The 15,646-nt window shown below is 40.2% G+C and overlaps 1 protein-coding gene across 1 annotated transcript in view; it reads right to left on the reverse strand.

Moving 5' to 3' along the window:
* Positions 1-10,881, reverse strand: part of HOMER1 (homer scaffold protein 1) — a 143,660-nt gene extending 132,779 nt beyond the window's left edge. Inside the window, exon 1 of the mRNA XM_049648580.1 lies at positions 9,077-10,881. Within this exon, the coding sequence (XP_049504537.1) occupies positions 9,077-9,081 (5 nt within the window). The 5' untranslated portion in view covers positions 9,082-10,881. The remainder of the gene's footprint in view (positions 1-9,076) is intronic.
* Positions 10,882-15,646: the final 4,765 nt, after the last annotated feature.

The raw sequence follows: 15,646 nt of genomic DNA on the forward strand, positions 1-15,646 counted from the left end.
CTGCTCTCTGCCTTGAGGAACTAGCGCCAAACCCTCAAAGATAACATGAAAATGTTTCATGTTTTATGGAAGAACACTAAAAGAAAATATCTATAAAACAAACCTTTTGTTTTTTAAAGCTAATAGTAGCTATTAAGAGATTAAGGTGATTTTTTGAAAGCTAGCGTAAGTATAAAGGTAAATTTTATTATGAAGGGAAAAGATTGACTCAATTGGTAAATTTTTGTATTTTATAAATAATTTTATTTTCTCATACAAGAAAGAAAAGAGGAACTTTTTGCCTTCCTCCAGTGGCCTACCTTAAAAGAGACAAGACAGTTATATATAAGTGAAATTCAGTGCTTAACTAAGTCAAATGTTAGTTCTACCCATTTAAAATTCTTTTAGCTACACAAAAGCCATTTTGGGTTCACAATCCATTAGTGAAGGGGGAACCTCATGAGAAAGAATATTTGTTTTTGTTTTTTTCCTTTGCAAGGTCACTAGAAAGATGTCCCTGTAAAATTAATTCTAAACTGTACTTAACAGTGAAGTGAGGTTTTTAAAAACTTTTTTTTTAATTTTTTTAATGTTTATTTATTTTTGAGACAGAGAGAGAGCATGAGCAGGAAAGGGGCAGAGAGAGAGGGAGACACAGAATGTGAAGCAGGCTCCAAGCTCCGAGCTGTCAGCACAGAGCTCGACTCGGGGCTTGAACTCGCGAACCGCAAGATCGTGACCCGAGCCGAAGTCAGACGCTTAACCGACTGAACCACCCAGGCGCCCCTTTAAAAACTTTTTAAAACAAGATGGGAAAATAAATGAAATACAGTTAGTTGACCCTTGACAATGTGGGTTAGGAGCGCCGATTCCCTCAACGGTGAAAAATTCACTTATAACTTCTGACTCCCCTAACACGTTACTAATAACCTACTGTTGACTGGAAGCCTTACTGATAACATCAACAGTCAATTAACACACTTTGTATATTATATACTATTTCTTTCAGTGAAGAGAGGGAGAGAAAACGTTATTAAGAAAATCATAAGGAAGGGGCAGCTGGGTGGTTCAGTCAGTTAAGCATCCAACTCTTGATTTCAGCTCAGATCATCCTCTCACAGTGCATGAGTTTGAGCCCCACGTCGGGCTCCCACGCTGACAGTGTGAAGCCTGCCTGGGATTCTCATTCTGTCCCTCTCTCTCTGACCTCCCCACCCCCGGCTCGCACTCTCTCTCAAAATAAAAGAAATGAACCTAAAAAAAAAGAAAATCTTAAGAGAAAATACATGTATAATACTGCACTGTATTTATATTAAAAAATCTGTCTGTAAGTGGACTCACGCAGCTCAAACCCAAGTTGTTGAGAGATCTACTGATACAAGTGGATGAAAAAGACAGTATATATACCCATGTCCACAATTTCAACTTCTCCTCTGAAAAATATTGCTTAATACAAGCAGCATTGATTCTTACCGATCTCATCTCTTTTACTCAGATATTAGGGAGCACAGAAATGACCAAAGGTGTACTATTTATGATGGATGGGAAAAGGAGAATCAGGCTACAATTAAGAGCAGAAGTTCACTGATAAATCTGCTTCTTTTAACAGAGAGTGATAGTGAAATGTCCTAATTTTATGGAATATGGAGGTATGCTATAAAAACTAGGATTTTAACTATATGCTTTTATTTACAGGTTGAAGACCACTGAATGATCAGCTTTTAAAAAGTTTACCTACTCCTGCAATGCCTGGTCAGTAAGATTTGGAAATTTTATCTCAATTCTTTGTAGACAGGCTAAAATCTATATAAACACTGCTTATTACATGGAGATTCTTTTGAAATGAAGATACTTAATGAGTCCGAAATCTTACAATGCCCCAAAAGCACTCAATTTTTCAATACTTAACAGAGGAAAATCTCTAGGAAAATCTCACTTATTACAAGAACATAAGGAATCTTATAAAACAGGGTCAATTTACTGTATAAGCCACAGATCACAAGGCATTACAAAGATGCAACACAAACAAAAAATTGCACATTTCCTTCAACTAAAGATAATCTTTACTAATTGAGATATAAATCTATTTAAAACATCTTACATACAGGGGCACCTGGGTAGCTCAGTCGGTTGAACATCTGACTCTTGATTTTGGATCAGGTCATGACCTCGCAGTCATGGGACTGAGCCCTGTTGTCAGGCTCCAGCACTGAGAGTGGAGCCTGCTTGGGATTCTGTCACTCTCTCTCTCAATCTGCCTCTTCCCCACCCACGTCCATTCCCTCTCTCTCTCTCTCTCTCAAAATAAACATTACAAATATATACATACATACACACACACACACACACACACACACACACACGTTTCAAAAAAGTCTTAAGTCACTTAAAATTTCTATCAGGAAAAATTAAATATTTGTAACTCATTTCCCTTACTCTTTTGTCCAGTGAGTTGAATTCTAAATAACGTAACAATCCAGTAAGTAAAAATAAGTATTTCAATTAAACACCAGAGGTCTGAACAAAATAAAAATCATACAGCAGCAAGGAGGTTAGACCTTTTGAGATTCAATCATTTTTTCACTGAGACATTTGATCACTTAAAACCAAACTAAGTTTATAAATTATTTATAAAGACAGTTTCTTTGTTCAATCCTTTAATTGCATGAATAATGTTTCAGGTAATTAGCCTAAACCAACTTTCAGAATCCTTTAATCCCAAAAAAGAAAAGTCACACTAGTCTGATGTACATTGTGACTTCATTTCAAAATTATTAAATTAATAAACTTTGCTGAACCAAAGTTAAGAGCTCCCCTAAACACTTCCTTTATGTATATATATTTTGAAAAGGATTGTTTTTGTGTACACTTGTTTGCTCATGACAGATGTGTAAGTTTGTGGTCAAAGTTTAGTAATTCTGTTCTAGAGACAGGAAATCAAAAAAAAAAAAAAAAAAGAAAAGAAAGTTACAAGTGAACTAAATAAAAATAGGATTAATAAGGATGTTTTTAAAAAGGATTAACGTCTACATAATATAACTGATCAAAATGACATAACACATCTTGTTTTTGAGAATTACATAATCACATCTTAACATGCTACTCATAATCACTACTTTATTTTATTTTTTTTAATGTTTATTTATTTTTGAGAAAGAGAGCACACAAGGGGGAGAGGGGCAGAGAGAAAGAGGGAGGGAGACACAGAATCCAAAGCAGGCTCCAGGCTCTGAGCTGTCAGCACAGAGACGGACTCGAGGCTCAAACCCACCAACTGTGAGGTCATGACTTGAGTTGATGTTGGACGTTTAACCTACTGAGCCACCCAGACATCCCTCATAATCACTACTTTAGTTCTTATAAAAACCTCAGGTCAGAGCCAAGAACATCATATACTACATCCATTCTGTTTCCCAAATAATCCCACCTCTAGTATTTGCTCCTCCCTAAAATTAATTTATGCAGATTAAACTTAAAGTAACCAACCCTCACTAATTTATACATTCCCACTAATTGCTTTGTCTAAATATTCAAGTACCATAATCTTGATTCCCCTCTTCTCAATTTCTGCCATGCTAAATACATAACCATTCAAAAAGGTTTTTTTTTTCATTTTTAAAACTGTGGAATAGGATATAATTTTTTAAAAAGACATTATAAAATATCTTATTTGTAAATCTAAAAAATAATATTCATTTTGGCATAACACACACTGTTATCCCACATAGAGATGTTGCTACTTTTCAGTCCAGAGTGGATGGCCTTCCCATCCCATTACTACCAAATCCGGAAAAGCAAAGTCCTCCTCCTCCAATTTTTTTTGGTTGGGGGGGGGGGGGCGTTGGGGAGGGTGGGCACTCAGATGAGCACTGCCAATCAGACACTGAAGCAAACTGAAGCTGGGAAGTAGGGGGGAAACTGCAGGAGTAGTTTAGGGAGACAGGAGTAGGAATGGCCTTAAATTTTTTCCAGCACTTTCAAGAGGGTAAATGCACTGGGGCCAGGGGAGAGACCCTGAGAGTCCATGTGATTATACCTGCCCCTTGGACAAGAGAAAAAGGAATGAAGTCACAAGGATAAAACGAAATCAGAACAAAAAATAATCAGTTAAAAGTCTTGACTATAAGGAACAATAGGTTTAGATGGAGGGAAAAGGACATCTGAAAGAGCCAGGGTCATCTTGTCTATGTATATGTTACCTTGAAAAATACCTAACAAAAAAATGAGTTCTTTCAAATTTTAATGAGGGGGGGGGGATTATGCCATTAATATAATAAACCTATTCTGATGATATTTCTCATCAGAAATCTGTAAGTATATAAGACGAAGGATGTTAACTTAAACTTACTATGGTAATCATTGCACAGTATACATGCTGTGCAATAATCATTGCACAGTGTATATGTGTTGACTCATTACATTGTGGGCCTTAAAGTAATACAATGCTATATGTCAATTATGTTTTAATAAACTGGAGGGGGAGGAAACATCTATCTGCTTATAAGGCAAATATCACTGACAATTCCAAATATTCTTTAATTACTTGCTTGGGGGAACAGGTTCTCACTCTTCCATGCAATTTGTATGTTAGCTAGAAAGTCCTTTTTAAACTTCTACACTCAAGATTTCAAGGCCCATCTGAATGAGCAGCTCAGCAAAGAACAAACATATCATGCCATTTCCTATATTTTTACCCCTGCACACGAAATGCCCTAATCCTGAAAAAGTCCCACTGAGACAACTGCATACAACTCATCATCATCCCTCCTCTCCCCTCACCCTGGAATTTTCTAGGCCCTGTTCAGCCATCCATTTCCCCTACTAGCTAGGGTTCATTGCTCCAGCTTAGTGTTTCCACAGGACCTAACAAACAAAACCAAAATTTCAATGGTTTTTAAAACTAATTTTTCATCCTACTTACCCGACCCTTCATGTAACTACTCTGCTTTAAATCCTTTAGTGCTTCCCATAGCCAAGAGCAGTGTTTTTCGAATTACCAGTTATCATCACTGGGTTGTTGTATCAACTTACTGGATCTCAAATGTCATTCTTTCTTAAAACTAGAAAATACGACAATGCATCACACAAAGGGCATTATTTTGTGACATTTTATCATTTATAATATGTGTGCACTAGGTGGTGAGGTAAAAATGCGTATCTTACTATAATGGGTCAATGCCCCAAAAAACCTTGAAATACACCGGCTTTTGTTTGGTCTACAAGGCCTTCTAACCTGGCCCCTGCATAAGACTCTGGGCCTATCTCTTACCATACTCCACAGAGCTGAGTTTGTGAAGCCAAACTTTTTTGCAGTTCCTGGTCTCAGTACTGTCAATCACACTGTTCCTTCTGCCTTGAATGCCTTCTCAATTGTCTATAAGGCACACCTGTTCTCTTTCATTATTTAATAGCTATTTACACCTCTACAATAGCTTTTTTATCCTTCCCTCAGCAGCTAATGCTACACGCACACATATTTTGTGTCCCTAAGATGCCCTACATCAGGGCCCCTTAGACATTTCACTGTACTTTCTAATTTGACTGTCTTCCTAACTTCTAAACTATAAACTCTCTGAGGGAAGGAGCACATTAGTTTCCGTATCACCAACACTGGGCTGCCGAACATGCCACATGTTAGGGATTCACAATTAGTAAGATGAACCAATATACAATTAAGGACATGCATCTAACTTCTCAGATGTTAGTAATGATTGAGCGATTGCCTTTCCAACCAAGCCCATTCATGTTGCACTGCTGGATCAAAACTTCCACGTTTTTGCCTGGGCACCCAGAGAGCAGCACCCAGTAGCCTGAGGGAGAAAGAGGGGTCAGCTTCCTCTCTAAGCCAAGAAAGGACTCTTCGGGCTGCAATCAGCAGCACCCACTTTCATGCTTCCAGGAAGTTATGTGGGGAAAGGCAGAGAAGATGGTTTCCAGAAGTTCCCAGAAGCAGGTGAGACAAATCAGAATAGCACTATCAGACCTTATTAGCACGGAGAATCACATTTTTATAAATAACTTTAAATGGGGCGGCGGGGAGGTTCTCTATTCCCTTGTTGATGGCACTAAGTTGTCAATATGAGCTAAGCAAAACAAAAGGTGGCATGAAATAACTTGTTGAAGTTCCTTAATTTCTATTGCTTCCTCTAATGGTTCTGAAATAGCTACTGACTCACTGCTCTCATTAGGAGATACTACTTGGAGGATGACTTGGGGGCTGGACCTAACAGGCGCTCCTCACTGGAGCTTTGAAGCTTTTTCCAGACTTTATCTTACACACATGAATGCTCTACTTTTTAGGGGTCTGATGCACCTATTTCACAAACCAATTCTTCAACTGCCTTCACTGTAATTAAAAACAGTTCGGGCAGCATCCAAGATATTTTGAAAGACTCTGGCAACTGTCATTTTCAGCTGTTCTTTTTCCATTTCCACAGTGGTTCACAAACTACTATTATAGGAGCCAAGTTTGTTTTCTGCCTAATCACCCATTTTGTTTAAAACTAAAAATAATTCAGGGGCGCCTGGGTGGCTCAGCCAGTTGAGCATCCAACTTCGGCTCAGGTCAGGATCTCACGGTTCGTGGGTTCGAGTCCCGCATTGGGCTCTGTACTGACGGCTCAGAGCCTGGAGCCTGCTTCTGACTCTGTGTCTCCCTTTCTCTCTGTCCCTCCCCCACTCATGCTCTCTCTCTGTCTCAGAAATAAATAAACATTAAAAAAACTAAAAATAAAAAAACTAAAAATAATTCTTTCTGCTTAAACTTTGCCCCTAGACTTGGATTATAGCCATAATTGAGGCAAAGAAAAATTCTTATTAAAAACTAACATTCAAAAATATGTTCATAAGATGGTGAAACTCTTCACGACAGTATTAAATTTTATATACCTGTCAAAGTAAGGTAATTTTGGATTACCCCAGAGAAAACTTTAAAGGCCATTTAAAACACCATTTCCTTTTGGTTTAAATAGATACAGGAGACTATACCTATTCCACACTTAACGGATATTGACACCTACCAAGTGTGGAAACTTCCACAAATGCCTCTTCTATGCTCTTCTCTTCTACCTGTCCATCCTCTCTTGACAACTTAGATGGAACAGATCACTATCCATGGGAAATAATCATAGCCCTACACAGATTTTCAGAAAACTAATGCCAGAAACACTCCTTTTCCTCTCCAGTCTACTTCTAAAACTTTATTGGGAAAAGGACAAATAAATCAGTTTATAAGCAAATGTAATTACACTGAATTATCAAAAATGTGTGTCATGTTGGGAGGGGGGGCTTATTTTAATAGTTTAAATACCAGCCTGTTTGGTAGGAAGTTCAGCCCAAACTTCTCTTGGTAAAAAGGTAAGCATTCATGCAGCTTAAAGATTGTGGAAAACCCGATTTTCTTCCATGATGCTACCACTCTACAGTCTAGAGAATGCAGCCTTCAACATGAAAAATTGTCACTTGATTTTTTTTTTTCTTCTGACATGTTTTAGACACAAGAGCTGCAGATTCTCAAGGAAGCCATATTTCAAAGGTTTTAAATAGCAGTATTTTTCTGCATTTTCTCTTATTAAAATTGGTGCATTTCATCCCAGTTTTAAATGCCATTATTTTCTAGCTGATATTTAAAACCTGCTTGAGAGAATAATGTCTCCATCTGAAAGATCTACTTCAAGAAACCAGCTAGTAATTAAAATACACAGGAGAAAATGAAAATAATTCATTTTTACAGACTGGAAAAAAACGTTAAAACTTATCATCTAAGTCCTTCATTTTACAGATAATAAGAGTCCACAGAGGTTAAGTAATTTGCCTCAGATTACCAAGTTACGAATAGCAGTACTAAAATAGAATAAGGTATTTTAATTGCTTAGCTCTACCTCAAATCATCCAAGTTATATATATTCTCATCACTTGTCACTCAAGTTTTAAAAACAATTATCACTCTCATTAATTCCTGATGAAGAAAGAACTCCCTACAACACATGTTCTACATTTTCAAACTTGTTCAAGTTAATAAACTTCAAATTCTAACTCCCAACAACAACAACAAATAGTACTATCTAAGAACTTTCAAAGTTTCAAAAAATAAAGTTTAGGTGTACATACCCCTAAACTGTCACAATAAATTTTGGTCTATTCTTTCGATTCCTGTCTCTTAACTACACTTGAGCTGGGTTTGTTCAACTACAGAGAGAAGGAAAATTCTCGAAGTTCCTCTTTGACAAAAAGCATGGACAATCTGTCAATGACATGACTTCATCATTACTCCATTAATATATTTCTGACTTACATTACAAAGAGTCATGTTATCAAGTTACTGTGTGAAGAGTTAATGAAAGGCTGGAAAACACACTGTTGGTTGACATTGGTACTGAACGAAGATGTGGATCTGACACTGTTAACATCAACTGAAAACCTGAGCTTTAGAGCAAAAAACAGAAAAAGCGAACAAGTTCTTTCAACAAAAAGATTTTTCCTTTGAAGCTCTGATCTACTAAGTGCACCGGCACTGTGGACACCACATGGGTAAGAATTTCAGATTTTCATTTTAATGCCCCAATAAATCAATTCTACATGTTAGCTTTGGATATTCAAGGGCAAAACAGAGGGCACAGTGGAGGCAATCATTTACACTGGATCATTTTCAAGGACTAAAGTCCAACCACTCATTACTTTACAATTGTTCCTTTGTGCAACTGATTATTCTCAAAGTACTGAGAGAACGCAGTACTTTTCTCTCAAAGACCCTGGCAACAAAACCTAAGACAGTATGATTTTAATTACAAACGGATGCAGCAGGCTGACCAGTAAAAGGGCAGAAGATGCTGTCTTCTTAAATATTACTAATCGAACTCTATTCTGGTTACAAATTATCAAAAATTAAAAAAAATTATGTATATATGTTCCCTCGTTATGGCCTCTGGGGTCACTCTATAAAAATATCTTATTAACAGGTTAACAAACCCGTATTTTTAATGTACGACCAGCTTAGCAAGGTGGCAAATTTGTTTGAAAACATAAAACACAATCACCACCATCGCTCAACAACACACATAAACAGATTCAAAGCTATGTTAGGCACAAAAGTCCTTACCCCATTTTGCCCAATGAGAACTTGCTCTGAAGTTTCTGCTCTTCTGCTACAGAATAACTTCCAAAGGAATTTCTCCGTCTGCTATTTCGCAGTTGCTTTTCCACCCCCCGAGATCCTTTTCTGGAGGTATTTCAGTGGTGCCTGACAATTCAATTAGTTCCCTTAGGTAAAAGGATTTCTCTCTCGTAAATACCAAAACGTTCAAGCAGAGGTGGCATTTGCTTATTAGAGTTAAAATGCTGCGCGGAGGAGACAGCGGTCAACTCTATTCCACAAAATGAGTCTACGTGTCTGTCGGAAACGCAGAATCCAGCTTCACCGAGTCCTATAAAAAATGAGTTCGGTGGTCATTTCGCTCATGTCCTCCTAGACACTCGGGGAGAGCCAGGTAACTCGGCCTTTTGGTGCTACTAAGGCTGCGGGTTCAAATTTCTCCACCACACCAGTTCCCTTGGGGGTGGAGCATGTAACCCAATGCGACGTGCACTTTACAGAGATCCCTACGAGAAAATAAAAATCCTAAAAGCAGTCATGCCACTGCTTCCCTGCGCTCACGTTAGAAAAAGCTAGATAGAAAAATCTCCTCGAAGTGCAAACCCAACAGCTCGCGATGTGCACGGCACTCCACATTGGAATCTGTCTTTTAAATGTTTCCCCTCCTAAGACTCGGAGCAGAGAGGAGGTGGGGAGGAGGAAGAGAAGACTGGGCAGGATCGATTCATTCTCCCGAGGAGAATAAACGGAGCCATTTCCAGGCTGGCAGCAGGCTGGGGGCGCAGCGCACGCCGGGGAGCAGGGGGAGGGGGCCCGATCCCACCTCCCTCAGCCCCTTCCCGCCTCGCGCCGCCGAGCACAATGGAGCCCTGCTGGCGCCCGGCCCTTCATTCGCGGCTGCCCGTCTTCCCTCCTCTCTTCGGAGCACCGCAGGTCTGAGGCTGCTGGCGGCGGCGAATGAATGAATCAGAGAGCCAAGCCCCACGCTGCCCCCGGCACCCGCTCCCAGCGCGAGGGCGGGCCGAGCAGCGGCGTTGGACTGAGCAGAAGGGTCGACGGGCGGGCGGCTAATCCCGCGTCGCGGGCAGGGGAGCGGGGCTCGAAGCCGCGGGAGAGCCGCTGCTCCAGCGCCCCCACCCGCGCTCCTCGCCTCTCACGCTCCGCGCCGCCGCCACACGCCGCCTCACAGTCCCCGGGCCCGCCACCGCCTCCTCACGCTTCCATCACCGCCCACCTCCGCCGGCCTCGAGCTCCCGCTCGGCAGAGCAGCGCCGGCCCGGGCGGCCTGAAGCCCGCCGCTGCCTCCGCCTCCACCGGCCGCTCGCGGAGCTGAAGGCGCTGCTTCCCGGGTCAGCGCCGCCCGCGTGAGCAGAGCGCGGCGGCGGAGCGGGCTGCGGAGGGCGGGGGAGGAGGCGGGGAGAACCGGGGGCGAGAGCGGTCCCTCCCCCCGTTCGTGGGAGGGAGCGGGAGGCGGCCACCGCCTCTGAGCCGCGGGAAGGCGTCGGGGGCCGGGGCGCTGACCCGTCCCTAGGGCCCAGCGGGGCCCTACGGGCGGCGGGAGAGGAAGCAGCAGCCGCGAAGGCGGCGGGAAGGCTGGTGGTCAGGGGCCGAGAGGGCCCTCGTGGGGAGCTAGTCCGGCCTGCAGGTCCGTCAGTCCGTCCTTCCTTCCTTTCCCCCCCTCCCCTAGTGGCGGGCGGCGGGCGGACCGTGCGCTCTGCTCCTCCGCTGTCTCCTGGCCCCGCTCCCGGCCGCCACAGCCTCCTCCGCGCCCCACACCAGGTGCTCGCGCTGTGTCTCCATCCTCCCCGCAGGAGGACCTTTAAATAGCAACGTCAGCGCGCTCCTCTCCGCACACACGTCACCCGCCGCTCTCGTCACCCGGGTGCGGGGGATGATGTCACGCGGCCGGAAGTACTGCTAAATTAGGGAAGGAGCAGGGGGAGGAGGACTCGGTGAGCAGCTCTGTGCCCACCTGCTCTCGCTTCTCCTTAAAGGCCAAAGCACAGGAGACAGCCCGAGAGGAGCTCCGAGAAGGAAGCGGCGGGAGGAGATTTCCTTGCAACAAATGTGCCAAACACAAGTGAATCATTCGTAGCAATAGTGCCGAAGTGTCAAGCGGGTGATATCCTATCTCCCACTCCCACCTTTCGCAGCATCCCCGAGCTTCTCAAGTTTCAACTAGCACGGAAATGTGGGAGGAGAGCCTGATCACTTGTGGTAGATGTATTTCCAACAAGACTTGGGAAAAAGCATCTTACTTTTTGAAAGAGTTATTAAATGCCATTCTGAACATAGTAGACTTTAAAACTCCCCCCCCCCCCGTAGTGGTTACCCACATCACGAAAGAATAAAGAGCAGAACTATGAACAAGCGGTACAGTGTTATAAAGGATGGTAATTAAGGTTGGAGGAGGGAAGGCAGTCAAATGATCTAAATGTTTTCATTTGCAGAACAGCAACATTTTGGCACAGAGTAGTGAGACAATCTTTAAAAGCTCACTCGTAATTATTGTCATATCTGTAGCAAATGCCAGTATACCCTCCCAGTTCCAGTTTATCAAGAATATGAATTCCAGTCTATGGACTTTAAAAATAAGAAAGACTACCAAATTCTTTTTAATATTAACAAAGTTTCATTCAGATTATTTTTGTATTCTTTAGTTTTGGCCATGGAGTATATAATTACAATATCACTTAAGTATGTTGTTTTTCATTTCCTATATGACAAGGGTGAGTAGCCATTTATAGATTTACTGATTATGTATGTTTGTGTCTATAATAAAGCATATTATGAATGCTTTTCAAATTGCAAATTACTACAAAGTTTTAAAATGTCCTTACTTTTATTATTCGAGTATTGGGTAAACTCGAATAATGAAGTTTGATTTGGTTTAATTTGATAATCATGACCCGGATATGGAATTACTGCATAATGCCAAAGGCCATTGCTATTTCAGAGTTGGTCTATAAATTCAGTGACCACGTTTTCCAAACTAAAATCCATACACATCATTTGACAACAGACAAAATATTTGAAATCTGAAGTGACCTGGAAAATCCAGAACATAAGATTACCAACCTACAGTGATTATTGGGAGAGCTATAAATGGATATCCATGCATTTGTTTTAAATAAAAGGAGATAAAACTCTACACAATTTCTATCATGTATGTTTTAAACATGTTTTAATGTTAAACTACTCACATGATTCCTAGTTAAGGAAATTGGTTTTCCAGGGTTTTGCTTTTACATTTTCTTGATCAAGTTAGAAGCTTGATATTAAAGGACACCAGCCAAAAAAGTTAGGACCAATTTGCAACGAAATCAGGCTTTCTGTTTATCTTCACATTATAAAATCATGATCTTATAATTTGAAATATTGAAAGTAGTTTTGTTAAGGTTATAACAAAGGTTAATCAAGAACAACCCCCTGTATTATCACATTAATGGAAACTGGTACTGACTTATATTTCAGATAAATGGTAGCTTCTTATGTGTAAAATGTTAAAACAATAAAACTGTCATTCTTCAAATAATGTCCCTTGGCACTTGCAAATTAAAATACAAATTAAGTTATTATTCTATAAAATCTCTCCACAAAGTATTTACTATCTGTACTAAATCACTTTTCTCTCTTTCCTGCTCTTTCCATTAGTCCATGTAGATTAGAGCTCTCACTTTACCATTTTCAAACACTTCATTCTACCCTTTTAGCAGAACTTCCTCTGGTTTCCTATCTTATTCCCCCTCATCTTTACCCAACTGTCAAAACAGCATGTCAGCTGCTTTCCTGCTTTTAGAGTGCTGACCCTTCACTAGAGATTCTACTTTTCAAAGCTACCATGGTCTCTTTCTTCTTTTGTCGACTTGAAATTCAGAGCAACTTTTTTTTCTATATAAATCTGTGCATCGTGATGTAATTACTCAGATTCTATGTGATTATTTAATGTTGGCCTCTGTCCTCAACCTAAAAAAATCTACCAATGGTTGGTCAATTTTTATTTCTAGCTGGTATGGGGTTAGTATATTGAGGAATACATATGTCTGTGTATTCAAAGGAATAAGTAAAACATTTTATGTATCAGAAAAAGTATCTGATCAGAAAAAAATAAAAGTACTTGGGAATGCAAGCTGATGCAGCCACTCTGGAAAACAGTATGGAGGTTCCTCAAAAAAACTAAAAATAGAACTACCCTACAACCCAGCAATTGCACTACTAGGCATTTATCCAAGGGATACAGGTGTGCTGTTTCGAAGGGACACGTGCACCCCCATGTTTATAGCAGCACTATCAACAATAGCCAAAGTATGGAAAGAGCCCAAATGTCCATCGATGGATGAATGGATAAGGAAGATGTGGTATATATATATATACAATGGAGTAGTACTCGGCAATCAAAAAGAATGAAATCTTGCCATTTGCAACTAACGTGGATGGAAATGGAGGGTATTATGCTAAGTGAAATTAGTCAGTCAGAGAAAGACAAATATCATATGACTTCACTCATATGAGGACTTTAAGAGACAAAACAGATGAACATAAGGGAAGGGAAACAAAAATAATATAAAAACAGGGAGGGGGACAAAGTATAAGAGACTTATAAATATGGAGAACAGATAGTTACTGGAGGGGATGTGGGTAAGGGGCATTAAGGAATCTACTCCTGAAATCATTGTTGCACTATATGCTCACTAATTTGGATGTAAATTTAAAACATAAAATTTAAAAAAATAATTAAAAATAGATAAATAAAAGTACTTTTCTGCTCCCTTGAAACAATTTCAACACAATTTTGAGAAGAGTCAGAGAACCATTCTATGGCTTTCCGTGTAAAATAAATCATCTGGCATGCCTCAGTCAGTTAAGCATCTGAGTTCAGCTCAGGTCATGATATGGCAGCTCGTGGGTTCGAGGCCTGAGTTGGGTACTGAGCTAGAACCTGGAGCATGCTTCGAATTCTGTGTCTACCTCTCTCTCTCTGCCCCTCCCCCATTTGTTCTCTCTCTCTCTCTCTTTCTCTCTCTCTCTCCCTCTCTCTCTCTCTCCCTCTCTCTCTCTTTCAAAAATGTATAAACGTTAAAAAAAATTTTAAGTAAATATCATCTAAAACCAAGCTGATGTAACCCAAATGCTAACAGTGAATTTCCAACCCGGATTGCTTTGTATGTTTTTTAAAGTAGCAAGCTTCCTAGAAAGTAATATATTTTCTTTTCCCGGAAGAGGTAAAAAGTACTTTAGTAGAGTTTCAAATTTCTAACAGTTCCTGTTTCCCACTACACTCTGAAAATTTGTGGAGAGGTTTATGAATACCCTCTGATTTTAGAACCTGTAGGCGAAGGCATCTGTTTTAGTTACAGAATTTACTTCCATGCCCTTAATAGGAGATGGCAATATTCAATGGGGTGTTCATAGATTGGGTGTGAGATAGGTCTTTTTCAATGAAAAGACACCTAGGTGATAGACTTTGTAAGAAAGATGGTTAAAGCCAGATTTTATTTTTAATTGCTTAACATTAGGTAATAGCAACTCCCTTTTAAGTTCTCTCTTTTTAATTACCAAAATACCAGTATTACTTTGAATAAAATCATAGTAGAAATAATAAATGAAAAGATAGTTCAGCAAACAAAAGAAGTCTCAAGATTCATGGTTTATGCCACATAGTTATGAAGAAACCAAATAACTAGCAAAGACTAGAAGTAATAATAAGTAATAATAAAAAAGAATGACAGAGTTGTAGGGAAACAGAGCTTATCCAGTTCATCGTCCAAAGTCATCCCACCTCCTCCACAATATAACAGACATTGGGTGGCAATAAAATGTGTTTGGCCTGTTCAAAACCCTATTTTATTATTAATTATGTTCTGAACCAAACCAGGGTAGTTAATGGTTCAAGGATATAATGGTTTGGCATCTCCAGGATATAATGGTGGGTTAAGGAAAATTTTTATTCTTATGAGTTTGTGCATTTTTTTATCAGAGGGCTTGGGAGTGGTGGAGGGAGGGAAGTTAGAGAATTAGTTTCAGGAAAGATATGATTTAGAACGCATGGGAGATAATCTCATAAAACTATCTTTTGCTCTGATTTTTTACTGTAAATTCATTATTTTTTTTTCTAAAAATGGTTAGAGAGATGTAAATATAACCCCAGACTTATTAAAGAAAGTTTTTGTTTGGTGCTATGAGAAAATTATTGCACAACTATATGTGTGAATTTTTAAAATATTTAAAAAAAATTTTTTTTTCAACGTTTTTTATTTATTTTTGGGACAGAGAGAGACAGAGCATGAACGGGGGAGGGGCAGAGAGAGAGGGAGACACAGAATCGGAAACAGGCTCCAGGCTCCGAGCCATCAGCCCAGAGCCTGACGCGGGGCTCGAACTCACGGACCGCGAGATGGTGACCTGGCTGAAGTCGGACGCTTAACCGACTGCGCCACCCAGGCGCCCCGAATTTTTAAAATATTTAGAATAGATGGGGATATGGTGCCTTTGAGAAAATTACCTGGCTTAATTTCATGTTGATTGTTCTAAACAGCAGTTACCGAGAACAGGCTGGAAAAAATATGCAGATCTGCA

This window comes from Panthera uncia, assembly GCF_023721935.1.
Source record: "Panthera uncia isolate 11264 chromosome A1 unlocalized genomic scaffold, Puncia_PCG_1.0 HiC_scaffold_17, whole genome shotgun sequence".
Lineage (NCBI taxonomy): Eukaryota > Metazoa > Chordata > Mammalia > Carnivora > Felidae > Panthera > Panthera uncia.